The sequence below is a fragment of the Rhinatrema bivittatum genome, chromosome 12 (assembly GCF_901001135.1).
Source record: "Rhinatrema bivittatum chromosome 12, aRhiBiv1.1, whole genome shotgun sequence".
NCBI classification, from domain to species: domain Eukaryota; kingdom Metazoa; phylum Chordata; class Amphibia; order Gymnophiona; family Rhinatrematidae; genus Rhinatrema; species Rhinatrema bivittatum.
In genome coordinates, this window is record NC_042626.1 from 9,938,070 (window position 1) to 9,956,085 (window position 18,016).

At 43.9% G+C, this 18,016-nt stretch overlaps 1 protein-coding gene across 2 annotated transcripts in view; it reads right to left on the minus strand.

Moving 5' to 3' along the window:
- Positions 1 to 3,596: 3,596 nt before the first annotated feature.
- The window catches only part of RSBN1 (round spermatid basic protein 1), a 35,655-nt gene continuing 21,235 nt past the window's right edge, over positions 3,597 to 18,016 (minus strand). The window contains exons 2-7 of one of the 2 annotated variants that reach the window (XM_029573265.1): positions 15,964 to 16,634; positions 12,116 to 12,253; positions 11,374 to 11,516; positions 10,461 to 10,628; positions 9,284 to 9,392; positions 3,597 to 8,731 (exon numbers count right to left, since the gene is read on the minus strand). In XM_029573265.1, the coding sequence (XP_029429125.1) occupies positions 8,471 to 8,731; positions 9,284 to 9,392; positions 10,461 to 10,628; positions 11,374 to 11,516; positions 12,116 to 12,253; positions 15,964 to 16,634 (1,490 nt within the window). In that variant the 3' untranslated portion in view covers positions 3,597 to 8,470. Of the gene's footprint in view, positions 8,836 to 9,283; positions 9,393 to 10,460; positions 10,629 to 11,373; positions 11,517 to 12,115; positions 12,254 to 15,963; positions 16,635 to 18,016 lie in introns of both variants that reach the window. The other variant, XM_029573264.1, reaches the window with a different exon arrangement.

Sequence of the window (18,016 nt, forward strand, 5' to 3'; positions counted from 1 at the left end):
ACCGCGCCCCCTGCCTGGCGCGCTCTCTGAGTCTAAGCCGACTTATTCTCCCTAACCCCCCCCTTTCTGTCCAGCGTTGGGCGGGCTCATGCAAAAAACATTAAAATAGTACTTGAGCTATCCCAACCTAAAACTGCCTTACGTTTCCGCCACCCCACTCCCGTCCGCGGTGCCAGCCGTGGACTTTGAACCTGTGGTGCTGCTTGGTTTCGCCCCCTCCTAACAGATGTGCGCGCGCGCACCCTGCTTCCCACAGCTGGAGGGCCCGTGCTTATGGACAGACAGTGACTGCTGCTGCTGCTGAGTGCGATTCAGCACTGCTGGGGGGGGCAATACATCTTCAGCTGGCCTGCTACCCCAAGCACAGGCCGAGTGTGCCTGTTGGCAAATCCAGGCCTGCTCTAAACATAGTAAAGCAGGCAGTGACATAAGAAAGGAGACATAGGAATAAGATCAAAAGGGAGCACTAGAGCTGAGAGGCAGGCAAGCAGGGGGTGGTGAGTGACCTAAATCGAAACTCCTGATCTTTGGAGCTGAGGCATGTTGTGGATTTTAATGCTACGATAACGTTTCATAAAGGATTCACTTTGTTTTCCCTGAATCAGCTTTCTGGTTCCTGATCCAGTTCCATCCCAGGAGGGGACAAAGCACAGAACAACTCTGTGGTCCATTCCAGCCCGCTGCAGGGATGAGACTGGAGCAGACAGCAGGGCCAAAGAAAAGCCACTCTGCCTCGATATCTAACCCCATTCATGGACAGGATGGGACGAGCCTAGAGCAGGGGTGAGAAAACTGGGGACCAGGGCTCTTGAGGAGGAGGGGGGGGGGGGGGGGATGACGACAAGGGTGGCAAACTGGCTGAACAATCAGGAAAGAAAACCAGTATTGTTATGGTGCTGCATCTTGGTGTCATGCAAGCTCAGGAGGGAGGTGCCAGGCACGTAATTACATCATTGTAAGCAAGCCATGGCTTACCCACGTCTTGTTTGGTGGCCACATCTGTTCACAAGCTTGCATGCACATGGCAGCCATCATGAAAAGAAAGTAAGCACAGAGGATCTGGCTGAGACTAGGGCCTACACCTATGTTCAGGTCAGGCTGGGAAATGCCGAGTATTTGTACTACCGCTCTGCTGAATGTTCAGGGGGTGGCTGCCACTCTTTAGTACAGTAAATAATGCAATAGCATCTATTTTATGACCGGCTGCTAATTAACTTGCAGAATATCAGACTCATCTGTTGTCGGGTGGGAGGTCTGGGTGAACTGGGGGAAGTACCTACAAAATCTGAATGTAATCTGCTCTGCAGTACCTGAAAAAGCAGAATATAAATCAAGTACATATCATCCATGATTAGTGGCAAGGAATGGGTTAGTATAAGGGGCAGGGAACTCTTTCCTATATAATAAAAAAAAAAAAAACCAGGCCCATCTTTAGGAGCGGAGATGATAACTAATGACCAGAGTTGGTTTATTTATTTTAGGAACTTTGCTCCTGTTCTATGAGCAGCCCTAAGCTCATCACATAAAAAAAAAAGGCACAAGCCTGGAGTCAAAGATTTTCTGGCAGACACAGGCCAACCTCAATTAGAGGACAGAGATATACAGCAGCATGAGAGAAGGAATGAGGACCGGAGGAAGGAAAGATGACTAAACCCGTGCAATGTGAGGGGCAGAAGGAAGTTAGGTAAAGGGTTTGTGCACACAACTTTCAAACGAGTGTACAGGGGCACCGGCTGGAGGCCAGGGACACAGCTCTTTTATAACATAGGTGCCACATTTTACTTTATAAATGTCAGATGTGTATGCAGCCAGGCTAAGTGGGCACAAATGCCATTTTTATCACACAAGTCGGGGAATTTTAAAAAGGGGTGGATGCTGATGCAATTTCCAGTCCAGCCCTTGGTTTGCCCCGTTAAGGGAGAAGTCCTCCGAATCACTCTACTTTAATAGCCTTCACTGTCCCCAGATCATCAGAGGTGTTTTGGGGTTTTTTTAATTGCATATCCTCCATAGCAGAGTTGGGTAGCAGGGTGCCCTGATGCGGGCCGGATTTCATCTTTAGACGCACATCTCTGGTTCACTGCCTGAAAGGCTAATACGCTGCCCCTTTTTGAAAACTTTGGAGATGTGCATGCTGCAGGATACACGCACATCCCATCAGCTTTTAAAAGCCGCTCTGTGCCCGCACACCTGAATTAGTGTGCATGGACTTTTAAAATTTACCTTTATGTATTATATAACTCGTGCTTCCCCCTCCCCCAAAAAAAGTACCCAAATTATTAGTGGAGGGGAGTGCAAGGGGAAGGTGGCCTGCAGGAATTTTTTTAAAGACTGAAAATGACCAGTTTCGATGTCAAAACGGTCCTATTTTAAAAAGGGACAGACGCCAAAGAATCAAGTTTGAATAAAGCAGGCCCCCCCTGCTGCACACAGCAAAGCTGGCAGGCCCCCTGCTGCTAATGCTTTTGCTATTAGAGGCAGGGCTCATAAAACAAGACTTCTTGCCAAATCAAGAGGATATTCTCTGTTTATCCACGGAGCAAGCATTGGCCCAGGCACTCTTACCTCCTCCTGCCACAGTACTTCTAAGTTCTAATTCTACAGCAGGAATAAAACAACATCCGTGGCCAAAAAAGTTGTAGCTGTTTGATCACCAGTCGGGATTTGGTCTCTCTGCTACCCAGACTACCAACTGCAATGGCAGTTTTGGAGTTGTGAGGACACTGAACTAACATATTGTACCTGTTTTGGAAAACCTACACTGGCTGCCTATTCAATTTAGAATACACTATAAAGTATTAATGCCGATTTGTAAAATCATTTATGATACCAACATGTCTTGGCTTTATATCCCTCTATCTGGTCTGCATTCTACAACTGAAGCCTTGATACACGTGCCCTCTGGCCAACAGCCACAACACGTGCCCTCTGGCCAACAGGCACAATTGAGGGAAATTAGGAACAGAGCTATTTCTGGCACCAGTCCACTGTTATAGAACTCCATGGCTGAAATCCTGCAGCTAGAACTTGAAATGAAAAAGTTTTTAAAATATTAAAAAAAAAAACCTGGCTATTTAGGCAAGCATTTAACATAGCATTAAACTGAGGCTTTTAAATGTGTTTAAGATGCTGTTTTATAGTTTTACAGCAATTTTGCTCTGAATATATTTTGTTAGTAGTATTTGGTCTGCTTTACTTTGATAGGCATTTTTGGCTTGTACAGAGGTTTCCTGCATACACTGGTCTGAAAGGCCTGCATGGTTTTTGTGTTTTTATGTTTTAATGTTGTGCATGATCTATATTATGAACTACTTTGATCAGAACATGCAGTATAACAGTTTTTTAAAAATAAAGTCTTTGCTACAAAACAGATTAAGAAAAAACAAACAATGTAAGCTATTGTCACCCTTAAACTGACACCCTAAATGTTAATGACTGTGCCAACCATCACAATGATTCATGAAACTACCATAGATCTGCAATGACTCCATAGCTTTGCATGGATTTCCATGGAAACATGCAGCCTTCCACATATCCACACCAATCCAGCAAAACACCAGCACACCCATTTAAAAAATAAATACATACAAGACAGCCTGACTTTTTGCATTTATTTAAAAAAATACTTTACAAGGAAAAAAAAATTCTATGCATTCCATTGGCCTATTGAACAAAGAAATCTGCTTTTAAACTAAGTTTAACACGTTTGTACGGTCAGCTACAGAAAGCATCACTGCGCTAGAGTATTATAGACAGACACCGAGGCTTAAAGATTTTCATTTTTAGACTATTCAAAAAAAAAAAAAAAAGCTTTTAAAAAAAAACACACTTTATTTAAATGTCAATAAATATAAGGCGGCACAAAGAAATATAAGCTCCTGGGCAATTTGTGTTTTCCCCTGTGTAAGATTAGTGCTAAAATAAATTAAAATAGCAGAAAATAAATCTTTCACCTTACCTGCCAACCAGAAAATAAAAAAAAACTGTTTTAGCAGTTCAAGAACAGGAATTCATTGAGGGGGGGGGGGGGGGGGGAGAAGGGAAGTTAAAATGGCAAAAAATGCCCAGCTACAAGAGTCATCGAGCTATACACTTATAGAGCTTGGCTCTGGAAGTGAACAATGTTTCGTTAAATAATCAAATGAACACACGCAGGTCTGCTGGTGAAAGAGAGACCATCCCCCCTCCCTGCGTGGCAGTGGTTTTTTTTTCAGCTCAGCCTGTGTATTTCCTCTACCCCGGTAGGTGCGATCCAACTAGCTGGAGAGGTCACCATTACATTCAAGCTTTGAGCGTAATACGCTCAGTCGCCACGGTGCAAGATTTCAAAACATTTACCCTGCAAGCAGCTAAGACAGCACGAGGGAACAGCACGCGGAACGCCGCAGGCTGATCATTCGTGGCCGCTCAAAGGAGGTGGATGCAGAAGCCAACACCAGAAAACATTTCAAGGAAAGAGGGTGATGGAATCAGAGAGCTGCCTCCCAGGAGAAGGCAGTGCAGTCAACGGGAGTGGAATTTAAGAAAGCCGGGAATAAAACCCAAAAAGAGGATCCCCTAGCTGCAAAGTAGTGAGGGGAATACCACAGATCAACTGGGGTCTACTGCTTTGCACCAAGAAAGTAAATTGGAAACTGGATGGGCCTTATGGTCCTCATGTGCTGTCAAGTTCTCTGTTTCACTTAAATAGCTCCGAGGCCTCCAAAGTGGGACTTCCTACCCTAAAGATTCAATACCAATAGGCACCAACTATGCAAGACTTCTTTTTAAATACTGTAACTTTTCAGAGTAGAAAGGAGGTGGGTGGCAGGATGGTCCTAACCTCTAACCTCCTCTCCAATAGTGGAGCTCTACAGATCGGTTATTTTATAATGCTCAATGCCCTGTCTGAAGAAGCCAAGGTTTTCCATTTGTTCAGTATATTACAAAAATACTTTCATACCTATTAAAATGTAAGGACACGGGAACTACCTAATGCACCAATGCCTTGTGTCAGCAAAAGACTGTTTACAATCAAAATGAATACATCAGGTATCTTACAGGTGTGATTATACAATGGTCTGCAGGCTTTAAGTTCTTGTGTTTTTAGAAATGCATATTGTTTTTGTCAAAGTGTTAGTGTGGCTTGAACCCACTTTGCAATTTACATGGAGTTGAACACAAATGTTTGCTATTAAACGGGCTTCCCTTCCCAGCTGACAGAATACAGGCATGGCTTTTGAAGATAATGTAAGCAAGTGACGAGAGACCAATAGTTTTCCCTAGTTTATCCCTTGAAACAAGTGCATTCTTCCACGGGGCACAGCCAATGAAACTTTCCAAACTGGGTCACTTGTGGAAAACCAGCTCAGAAGAGGCCTTCCAAGGTAATGAACTTCCTCATGATCACAATCATACAGCATGTAAAAGTCCTACCCTTAAATCTGCTGGTGTCTGAAACCAAAAACATTCCCAAGGGGTGCTCCGAGCGGCTTAAAGATATGAATTATGTATGAAACAGAGAAGTCACAGTCACTTCCACCAACTTCTACTTGTAACCTTGTTGAAACTAGTAGCACAAAAAGACCTTTGAATTATCTGATTGCACTGCTAAGTTGGGTTATAGTGGAATTAATGCAATATGAGGCTTCCGGCGCATTTCTCATGATCGGATGCAAGATGACAAACAGGCTTTGGGGCCTGGCCCAATGATGTAAGCCATCTGCGCCCCCCCGCTTCCCCCAACAGCTAAAATAGCAGGAGCTGGAAGATGTCATTTTACAGTTGCTTTAATCACCCAGAACCAAACCAGCATGATGAGTGTTAAGCTTCATAAAGGGTTCCCATTCTTGTACACCTTATTTACACAGATTACTGAGCATTCAGCCACCAAATCTCTGAAAAGTGGAGGGCACAAAACCACCCTCGGTCTTCCCACTTTGTTTTTGTTGGGTTTTTTTGCACATCGATTTAAAGGCAAAATTATCTGGATTCTTCTAAACGAGCTGCTGCAGGATTCTCAGGTAGTTTTTTGTTTTGCCACCTATTGGCTTGTGAACCTCTGCATGGAGGTAATTTGCACATAAAACCTACAAAAAGAAAAGAAAATATTGCACACAGTAACATTAACCTACTTCATAGATTTTTTTTTTTTTTTATAGGAAAATAATTCATAGTGGATAAACTACAGTTATGATTGTGGTCACATAAAAATAATTCTCTGCTTGTTAGCACAATGATCACACTTCGGTCCAAACCCCTTGAGGTACAGGAATATAAAACTTGCCAAAGATTACTTTAGTTGCCTTGGATTAGCAATTATTCCTTCGAAAAGACGACAAAAAAAAAAAAGACAACCCACAATTATGGAGGTGTGAGTAAAAATAAACCTTAACATCTGGAAATATAAGAACACAGTTTTCACCAGCACAAGACACTTTCCATGGCAAGTATATTTTTCAAACCAGCAACACTGGAGGCACGTGTTAGCAGAAAACCAGGCAAGTGAACTGGGCTAGCATCCTATGCTGGGATACTGTGGAATAAGAGCTGCCTACTGGAAGAACCTCATTTATAAGATGGAGAAAACCTTCAGCCTATGGGATTGTAAGTGGTGTGCCACATCACGCTGCGTTACTACCACCGTACGGAAGTGCTGTTAAAAAAAAAAAAAAGTAATAAAATAAATAAAATCAGACTTGCTAAAACCAATTTTTGGGGTGCTGCCAGCTGCACCGGTTTCTAAAAGCTGTAAGTGCCGAGACAAGCATAGCAAGAACGGCGACGCCACTACAGGCCATTTCAACCATGACACCAGTCTCCTCCACAGGACCAGAGATGCTTTTGGAGTGCCGGGGGGGGGGGGGGGTAAAAGTCAATGAGTTCAACATTCAAAGCCATTTAGACACGTAAGTCACAAATTATCCATCTAAATGGCAAGGTTTTGAGCCACTTATCCAGCTAGATGTTCGCTGGATAAAACATTAGCCAGCAAAAATCTGGCCAGATCACACAAACATTTAAAAAAGGCATTTCGAGGTGGAATTAAGTTATCCAGCTAGCTCTGCCAATTTTATAACTATAACCGGCTAAGTTATAGAGCAGGTCGAAAGCTAGCCAGCCTCGTGGAAGCGGATAACTCGCTGTCAAAATAATTTAAAATTTAGCATACGGTGCCATCTGACGGTGCATCCTCAGCCCTGAAACCCTTTCTAAATAAGATAAAGTGTGGAGGGTCTGCAGGGTCACCACTTGGTTTCCATGTAATTTAAAATAAGGTCGCCCCCACCCACAATCTACATACCGGGTCACAAAAATAAAAAAAAAATCCTGCCAGGAGCAAAATACAAACTTACCCGCTCCTGGCAGGATTGGGGATTTGGGGGGAGGGGGGGGGGGGGTGGCCCAGACTGAAGAAACTCTGGGTGGTTGGGAGGGTCGCAGGGCAGTCTGATTAAAATTGCATAGAAACCAGGGTGGGAAGGAACAAGCCCGAACTGTGGACCCGCTACACTTATTTAAGAGAGTTTCGGGGGGGCGGGAGTGCCTGGGCCGACAGAGGCCGTACATTACATTTGGAGAAGGGGAGGCAGAGAATCCTCTGCAGGGCTCAGTTTGGGGGGGTTTTATATCTAGTTAAGTAGTTAAGTTATCCACTCGCACATGGCTGAATAACTGAAAAGCCTAACTGGTTATATCCAGGCACAGCTAAGGTTTCTCGGTTATCCCACTGGGCGAGCGTATTCAGCGGGACACTTACCCCGCTGACTTTAAGTGGACAGGTCGTCCGCTCGCTCGCTCGCTTGCTGAAGATTGCACTCATTCTGCTTAAACACGAGCTAAGTTTCACGCTTTACGGGTGGACGAGTGACAAACGAGCAAGCTCACTGGCAAGTCAAACCTAAGTGCTTTCGGCTCACTCTCCCACACATCAGCACGTGTGCACCCCCCCCCCCCCCAGCCCATCCCCCACCCTCTCCCCACTTTGTTTTTTTAAACAAAGATTTTGAGCCACAGGGATTTGTTTCAAACAAAATCCACAATTCAGAAATCTGCTGTACTTTGCGGCAGAGGGGCAGGTTACGAATTTCATCCTGAGGGACCAGGATTAAAATCGCCTCATTCCTTAAAACAGAAAAAAAAGAAGTGGCAGGCCACTGGTAAAGAAAAACAAAATATATATATATATATATATAAAAATGAAATAATTCTAGCATAATTATAATCTGTGTAAAAAAGATTTGCCTTGACATTGTGGAATGTCACCTTTCCTTACAGAACAGGCAAAAATTCCCCCAATTAAAATTTAACATAAGACAGTTATAAAACTATAACTTCACATCAAAATTTTAAAAAGTTTTTTGTTTTTTTTTTTTGTTTTCTTCTTTTCCTAGAAAAAAAAAAAAAAAAAAAAAGAATAAGCGCTTCTGCACGTTTGCGCCATCACACGGGAGGCTCGAAGTGTTCCTCCGGGCCCTGCCGCTGCTCCGATTCAATTCTCAGACCCGGCGCCCGCAGGGGCTGCAGGAGGAGTAGTCCGGACGTGGAGGCCAAGGCCTCCGCTGCAGGCAGCTGCGGCCGTTCGGGGGTGCCTCCTTCCGGCTCCACCTTCACGCTGGCGCGCCGAAGCTCCCCTGCCGGCTGGCCCTCCGCGGCAGAGCTGCTTTCGCTCCCTGGGCAGTACTGCTTCAGTCGGATGTGCCAGGCCAAGCTGCACACAGCAGACACCGTTTTGAACTGGTGGATGACGTTTCTGGGGATGAAGTAAATGTCGTTGTCAGACAGCTGGATGCGGGCGTAACGGATACCCTCCCGTCTCATTTGGTTAAGCTTGGCATCGTCAACCCACTGAACGCACTAAGAAGGAACAGCAAAGGATGCAGTGGTTAGTATAAATCCACCCCATGACCAGCAAAGTTTGAGAATTTTGCCTTTAAAAGAACAAAGGAAATTGTAACTATGCACTTTGTTTTAGTTACTTGATGAACCACCTATTGCTAAGTGCGGATTGCTAGCTGACTGGCACAAACCGCTGCTAAAACAAAATAAGGGTAGAGCCACCAAGTAGGGAATGTGCATTTCTTTCCTCTGATTCAGTGGGAAGCGAGTATCTTGCCCATGCGGGAAAACTGACAGTGTGCGTGTATCTCATTATTAAAATCAGAGGAAACGAATGCACATCCCTACTACTAAGATAGGTGGCTGGCCTGGAAAAAAAAAAAAAAAAGTTGCTGGAAATGCAGAGCAAAGCCCGCTTACCCGGTCACCTGGAAAAGTGCAATAAACCAAGGCCAGCCTAACATACCTGGGACACGGGTGGTTCGTGCAGGTCTAGCTGCAACCTTTGTACGACATCAGAGAAGTCCTCAGCGTGGAAACAAACCACATCTTTGGTGATGCGAGGCTGGTCGCTCCTACAGATATAGGAAACAGGCATTCAGATGCAAGCTCCGAGCAGACTGTAACGCTTGCCAAAAAAAAACTTTATGAAAATACCCACAAAGACTTCAGTTGTTTGTCACCAACAGTAACTTCCAAACAACTTGGATTCAAAACTAAGAGTCCCACCATGCTTCACGGTTAAAGCAAATCAACAAAATGCAGCTGCCTCTGGGGTGAATGGTCTGACGGCAGCAGCAGCAGCACAAACTTCAAGGGAGTATAAGGGATAAACAGCGAGCTGTCCAGGAACAGAAGGTTGGGAACGCGAATCTTGTGCTGCGAGTACAGATTATGCCCTCTCCCTCCAGAGATGCACCACTAGTACAAAACCCGTCCCGTGGATCGAGCAGGAAGGGAGGCTGCTCTGCTAATACAGGTTTACTACTTTAACACAACAGGTCTCACGTTGGGCTTTTCAGGATACACAACATTCAAAAGACACAAGAGGGGTTATCCTGAGAAACAGACTGTTTGAAGGAGTAGGAAGTCTCAAGGAATGGATCTGGGAGCCCTTACTTAAAAAAAAAAAAAAAAAAAGGTTCATTTTACAACTGTGTGCAGGCAGTAGGAAACAGTGAAAAACCATTTGCTGTATTTAAGTTTAAATAACACTTATTGGCTGGTTTTATTCATAGTAAAACGTTGCTCCAGTATGGGTTTCTCTGTCAAACCAAACCCAAGCTAATGTTACTGAAGACATTACTGGACCAACAGTTCAGTTTCACAGCCTACATGAATCCTGCTCCTCTAAACTGCAGTGTGCACCAGACAATCTGCTAAGCCTGCTACGTTAGATCATTTAGGCAGGTAACACAAACCCTGAAAGAGGTCAATAGTTGTTCTGACACTTCACAGAATTTAATGAGAAAGCAAGTCACATGGAGATAGCAGCGCAGGCAGGTGGGGACCACCTATCCATGAGATGTATGTGCAGTGCTGCTACAACGGTCACCAAGCAGGTCACACGGGGGTTTGTTTGCTCTTTTCTACCAGGAGCTAGAGTGTTGCTTTCTGCTGTTCTGCTCTCCTCCTGGACCTACCATTCTCCGAACTGTACGGCTTTCAACACCCCCACAGCGGCGGTGCTCTCCCAGTCAAACCCCTGCCCCACGTGATCGGCATGGGCTCTTGTCCTGTCCTCAAACAGAACTTCCCGGGGCTCACTGGTCCGAGGTAGATACTGGAGGTTTTTTATTTCGTTCATCGATCTGCAGAATTAAATAAACAAAGCATATTTACTGTCCAGATATAACCGTTTAACGGACTAGGCAGAGAGAACATTGTACACATCTACGCGTTACCTTTCATCACTCCAAATGATGCATGTAAAAGTGCCCCCCTCACCCTGAGTCACTAGTGCCCCCCTCTTACAGTGGTATAAAAAGTTAACTTATATGTAGAGGCTCTCCCCTCCCGAACCAGCATTTGCGATACAAGCTAACCCAGGCATAACGCACAGAAGAAAAGGTGTAGTTATGTCCAGCCTTAGAGGCTGCGTTGCTGTGCGTTACTCTATCGCACGCCATGTTGGCCCTCATTTCCATTTACTTCGCTGAAACTCCTCCCACTCGAATATTAATTTTAAATTTGCATATGCATGTTGCGATACAGAGCCCCAACACGCACGATAAGGCCCTAACGCAATTTGATAAAGGACCCTGTACGTTTGTATGGTAAAGTAACTTGCCCAAGGTCACAAGGAGCTTGAACCCTGGTCTCCCAGATCATAGCCCGCTGCTCTAACCACTAGGCCACTCTCCTCAACTTCCACGCATGGAAAAACAGCAACCAGCCTGGAAGTTTCTCTGATTGTCCATTAGATATAAGTGGGACAATTCCATTCCCATTAGTGTCACGCTCACAATATGGATGAATTACGAGCATCCTCACGGTCAACATAGAGAACTTGCAAACAAAACCCGAATTTAAAAAAAAAAAAAAAAAGTTACTTACCGCCGACGTTTGAATGGCGACTTTGGCATATCTGCTGTAGGGATCATCTGCTCCCCTGGTCTCACCCACAGGATAGGGCCATCATCACTCTGTGACCTGCACTGCAGTCTGAGCGTAGACAGGGTACCCCAGGGCAATGTCATCTAGAGCCCGAAGCAAACACAAAACCATTAACGCAAAAAAAAAAAAATAAATAAATCCCAGCAGACATAGCCCAGAAATAGAGCTTATTTGTATTTGGCAGCAATCAAGATGGCTTACAAAATCTCATAGTAATAAAACAGGGTCAACAAAAAAAAAAAAAAGTGTCTCCAGTCAGGAGACCCAAATAAAAACTCAAATGGTTTCCTGCTGCTGGAGAGGATACCAAACACATTCCTGTTTGGCTATCTGAGTTTTAGACTAGACAGTCACAAAATGTAAAGACACACACATCCCTCCAGTGTAGATACTGTTCGGGGTATGTATTCACCTGGTTTAGTGTCCCTGCTGCTAAATAGCTTCTAATCAAAGTCCGAGCCCTAGAAAACGTAAGGACTCGCTGTAGGTTATTCTGGGAATGACAAAGTGTGTGTGTAGGGGGATCTGTTCTAGTATATTATACTGCCATGCTGTTAGAGGATAACTACATGCTCCACGAGTTTAGACCTGAACAGAGAGCAGGCCAATGGCGCAGCCAGAACGCTACATGCCAGCCATAGAGAACCAGAGGATATGCACAGGAGACCAGAGCATCACTCACTTTCAGAAATGGAGATTCTTCCAGCATATCCAGGAACTCTGGAAAAAAATCCCCAACTTCTTCATCCACAGCTCCAACCAGACTGATCTGCCGCATCGGCCCTGCTCTGTACGTACCGCAGCAGTATGTCCGCTTGACCTGAAACGTGTAAAAGTCAGGTTCAAAGACTGATCAGATGCAACAGCACAACACGCACATCTACCAGATTTCTCATTCTATCCAATACTTATTGTTTCAAAATGCCCAGTTTCTGCCCTATTGCAAACTCCAGATTTTAGTTAGCTAAGCCATTTCGGCACATATGCGAGACAGGCGTGGACATTGTTAAAATATCATCCTAGAAGCACAGTCCAGATGATTCCACACATTAAGGTGGAAGGAAGGCAAAACGATTACAGACATGCTTAAAAGATGAGGTGAAAGGCTATTTTAGCCAAAAGATCTTCATTCAAAAATTGGAAGAAGGATCCAACAGAAGAAAATAGGATATAGCATAAACGTTGGCAAGTTAAATGTAAGACATTGATAAGACAGGCTAAGAGAGAATTTGAAAAGAAGTTGGCCGTAGAGGCAAAAACTCACAGTAAAAACTTTTTAAAATATATCCGAAGCAGAAAGCCTGTGAGGGAATCAGTTGGACCGTTATTTCATTTATTGTTTTTTATTAATTGTTAGCATTGTTATATATATATATTTTCTGTTTCTTGGATTAACTATGTTCATTGTAAACCGCTAACTTGAAGCGATAGTTACTGTTCATTGTAAACCGGGGTGATATGTATATTATACAGGAACCTCCGGTATATAAATAAATAAATAAATAAATAAATAAATAAATGATCAAGGGGTTAAAGGGGCACTTGAAGATAAGGCCATTGCGGAAAGATTAAATGATTTCTTTGCTTCGGTGTTTACTGAAGAGGATGTTGGGGAGATACCCATTCCGGAGAAGGTTTTCATGGGTAATGATTCAGATGGACTGATGTGGTAGGCCTGCTTGATAAACTGAAGAGTAGTAAATCATCTGGTCCATTACCTATTAATCGTTGACTTTGAAAATAGCCACTGCTATTACTAGCATTAGTAGCATGGGATATACTTAGTGTTTGGGTACTTGCCAGGTACTTGTAGCCTGGATTGGCCACTGTTGGAAACAGGATTCTGGGCTTTATGGACTCTTGGTCTGACCCAATGTTGCATTTTCTTATGTTCTTATGGAATCTATAGCAGCTTGGCTTTTTTGTTTCCTAATTAGAGGTGTATTGGGTGTTTATGACCTGGTTTAATATTTGCAGTGTTGCCTTTTATAGGTAGGGTTGTTCCATGTGAGTATATATCACAATGCAGGTGTCACTTTGTGCAGATTAGTTTGTGTGCAGTATTGCAGATCCTGGGACTATGTTACGTGCTATAGTTGTTTATAGGTAGGGTTGTTCCATGTGAGTGCACACCACAATGCAGGTGTCACTTTGTGCGGATTAGTTTGTGTGCAGTATTGCAGATCCTGGGACTATGTTACGTGCTATAGTTGTTTATAGGTAGGGTTATTCCATGTGAGTGCACACCACAATGCAGGTGTCACTTTGTGCGGATTAGTTTGTGTGCATTATTGCAGATCCTGGGACTATGTTAGGTGCTATAGTTGTTTATAGGTAGGGTTATTCCATGTGAGTGCACACCACAATGCAGGTGTCACTTTGTGCGGATTAGTTTGTGTGCATTATTGCAGATCCTGGGACTATGTTAGGTGCTATAGTTGTTTATAGGTAGGGTTATTCCATGTGAGTGCACACCACAATGCAGGTGTCACTTTGTGCGGATTAGTTTGTGTGCATTATTGCAGATCCTGGGACTATGTTAGGTGCTATAGTTGTTTATAGGTAGGGTTATTCCATGTGAGTGCACACCACAATGCAGGTGTCACTTTGTGCGGATTAGTTTGTGTGCATTATTGCAGATCCTGGGACTATGTTAGGTGCTATAGTTGTTTATAGGTAGGGTTATTCCATGTGAGTGCACACCACAATGCAGGTGTCACTTTGTGCGGATTAGTTTGTGTGCAGTATTGCAGATCCTGGGACTATGTTAGGTGCTATTTCTGTTTCCATTTCTCCAGGTTTGCACTGCATGCACAGTGACTTTTTTGGGTTTCCATTCTAGTTTCTATCTCCATATTTGTAATTTGTGGTCTTTCTGTACTTGGTGAAGGTCGATCTTGTGTATATAACAGAGGTGAGATATTTAACTAGCACGTAGGCTAGTAAAATACCTCACCGTATTTGTTGTTTTTTCCCAACAGGGCATGCATTGGTGGTGAACTGCTGTCATTTTATAAGTAGGGCTATTGCTCCTGGTAGTAGAGTGAGTTTGTATTGCTGTTATCGAGAACACCAGAATATCTTTTTTTGTATGGTGAGTTGTACAGGGAATGCTCTAGTTCTGCTTTATACCCATTACTGAGGGGTGGGTGTGGGCTTAGCCTTGTGAGTGCCATGTGGGAACTATCTGGTCTGTCCCTACAGAAGAAAGGTTTAGAACCACTGTACTAGATTACTGGCTCACTAATTATGCTACTTTTACTTGCTACTTTACTCTGCAACAATTTCCAGGTGCAAGCCAATAGCAAATTGCTCCTAATTATTTATATTGCAAACATCAGTATATTATTTCAAGACTTTCCCATTATTAAAAGCCACAAACCTGCCAGGAATCAAGAGATGCAGATTTTCATAAAGTTATTAGAGATCCCTCATGGCAACAAAACTAATAAGCAGGTGTTTAACACCCCCCCAAAAAATGAATGAACTCTCTTTAATTTTAACAGGAGGATTCTTGAGAACCAGTTATGACTGTATTTTTAAATTTGAGGATACCAGTGCAATAAAGATCTTAAAATTGGCATGCCAATACATTCCATCTCCTGCATTCCTGGATCCCTCCACCTCACAGCCTGGGCACTGCTGTGCCATTATCCCGTGCTTAGGGACACAGAAGCATTACTTTGGCTAACTTTTATCAGGTTAACTTCACAGGAAAGTAGGTTGCATGCCCAACTGAGCAGAATACAGTGTCAGTGCTTCCTACAGCCATGCTGGCAGGTAGGAGTCCCGGGCCAGGCCATACCTAGGTGTGTCAGTCCCTAAAATGACTCCCTTCCTCCCAGAGCTGGGAGCTTGACCCTCCACCCCCCTCCCGTCACGGGCACAAAAGCCTCCTGCTGGATCCTGGGTGAAGCAGTCACTGGGCCGGTGCAAAATCTGTTTTATGGGATTCAGTAAAATGGATTTCTTAAACAGAGTTGATATGGTAACAAGCACAGCATCGTAATGATGGTCCAGTCTGCTCAGCAAGTTCCCCTGGGTACTAACTGCCACTCCTGGTAATTCAGACAAGGCTGCTTCACGTGCTTTGCTTTTGCACTTGGTCACAGATATCTGCATATCAGCACCACAGGCCATAAAAGAGTCGGGGCCCATCTGAATCCAATTCCTCTTAACATTTTTGGAGTAAGAGCTCTCTTTTTTTTTTTTGCAATTGATAGCTTTCATAACATCTGGGAGACGGCCAGTGCACTCTGCTTATTAAAAGTGAGCCAGTATAAAACCAGGTTAAGAAAAACTACTAAATTACCAGGCTGCACCGACAAAACAGGGCCATGACTTTTTGCGGCATTGTCCTTCCCCCATTTTAAAACCAAACAAGATTGAAATGAAGAGTTTCATTAAAAAAAAAAAAAAAAATGTAAACTCTTAAATATTTTAAACTAGAATAGTTTTTCCATTTTAAAATTCAACGCTCACAACCTTATTCCGACGTAACTGCACAAAGGGAAAGCTTTCTAAACTTGCCTGAGTGTGGAAGTTGGATATCGTCGTGGTCTCAATATCTTTCTTGCCCAGAATTTCCATTTTCACGGGAGTGTTGGGAAAATTGAAAGCAAAGTAGTCCAGGAAGTCTGGCAGGTAGGCGGCCGCGCCGTGCACGATGGCCAGGGTGTAGCGGGCCGCCTTCTTCTCGCTCTCGCTGAAGGTCAGGGCCAGGAACTCCTCCGCAAACCTCTCCATCTCCACGGGAGACAGGAAGGAGAGTTCGTCCATGTAGGCGTGCAGGACCAGTCCGCCGCCGTTCGACTGCTGCTCCTCGTGAATGAAGCTGCCGAACTTGGCAGCCGTGGGCAAGCCGTGGCTGCGGATGCAGTGCTCCTGGTGGGACGTAAAGGGCGCCTGCACTCCCTGGGGTGCCCGGTACTCCTGCGTGCCCAGGCCCAGCTTGCACAGCTGCTCGTCCTGGAGGTACCTGCAGGACTCCTTGCCCTCTGCTGCGCCGTCCGTCGCCTCCGGGTTCAGGGCGGCCTGGTGCACGCGCGTCAGCCCAGCGCACATCGTCTGCACTTCTTTGTTGTACATTTTCAGGCGCCTTCCCCTGGCGTCTTCCCGGTGTTTCTTTTTCTTCTTTTTCTTGAGTTTCTTCATGAAGAAGTCGTCGGCTCTCTGGGATTTACCGTTTTCATCCGGCATTTCTGGCAAAATAAAGCAGGGAAAGAGTTAACGTTTGTGTCGTGAACAGACACCTCGAAAACTAAGAGATTACGATTTTGCATTCAGTTCGTTTACAAAACAGAATTAACTCTGTATGAAAGACTAAGGGCTCAAACATTTCCCCTTTTTTAGTGAACTGAAAATTACTTACAAACAGCAAAGTAAGCAAATACTCAGGCTCGGTAAGCTAAAAATATGTACTGAACAGAACGAGCCAGCATTAAGGTAGTAACCTAAAGAAATTAACGGTTTTTCAATAGCCAAGAGGGAGAAAAATGGAATAATGAAATGCCTAATCTAAAAAAATGAAACTGAAACAGTTGTTGTGAATTGCTGGATATTTTGTTCCCATGACAAAAGCAAGCAGCAGAATCCAAACACTTTCCTCAAACCTTTAAAAATGCAACGGCCGGTACCATCTTGCCCCAGTTTGAGAGACAGTATAGACCCGTGGCCTACGAGGTCCCTTATCCAGGCTTTCAGGTCAGCTGCCACCAAGAATTCACAGGACACACCGACTGGCCACCTGGGATTGCACTTGTTCCCTACCCAACAGTGGCTAAAGCTTGTTTATTTATAAATCAAATTGTGTGTTTAGGAATGCATTTCAAAAGAGGAAATATTTAAAGGAAACTACTTCTTTCATCATAAACATTCATTGCTAAATAAATTTACCAAATCTATGAAACACTTCCTGGGCAGGTGATACCTTGGATATCAATCAACATGAATCATGACCAACATAGAAACAATTCAAAAGGTGCAAACATTTATTCAAAGACATTTTTCTTTCAAGTGTCAGTAAACAGGATAGACCACCTGTTTCTAAAATCTTTCCCACCCAATCCAAAGGTGCATATGAAGTTTCTTGGTTTAAAGCAAATACACCTCTTTAAAATAAACCATTTGTCACTGTGACCCAAAATATGGTTCTTTGTAAATTCCTCTCTCCTAAATCCTCCTCTGCCAACGTGCCTTTGACCACAAATTTTCATATTAAAGTGGCAGCAATAGGAACTGCTGAAAATCAGTTTTACGACGTTTCATTTGTGCATCCTGCTTTATTTTGTACCATGTGCAAACCCTTGGGATCTTCTATGGTCTGTATGCCAAGCTTTCTCCCAGCAGAAAAGAACAGACAGGCTTGACCTGCACTCTAAATAAAGTCCCTAAAATGTTATGTCAAACACTTGATCCCATTTTCAAAGTGCAAGGAAACCCAGATCAAGCAGGGCACACTGTGTAGACAGGCGTTAGCTATAGAAGAAAGCAATGAAGCGATCTGTTTGTTCTTGACAAAAACTATTGGCTTGTCATATTGCAAAAGTAAATATTCTAAATTTTATTCCCCCATCTACCAATC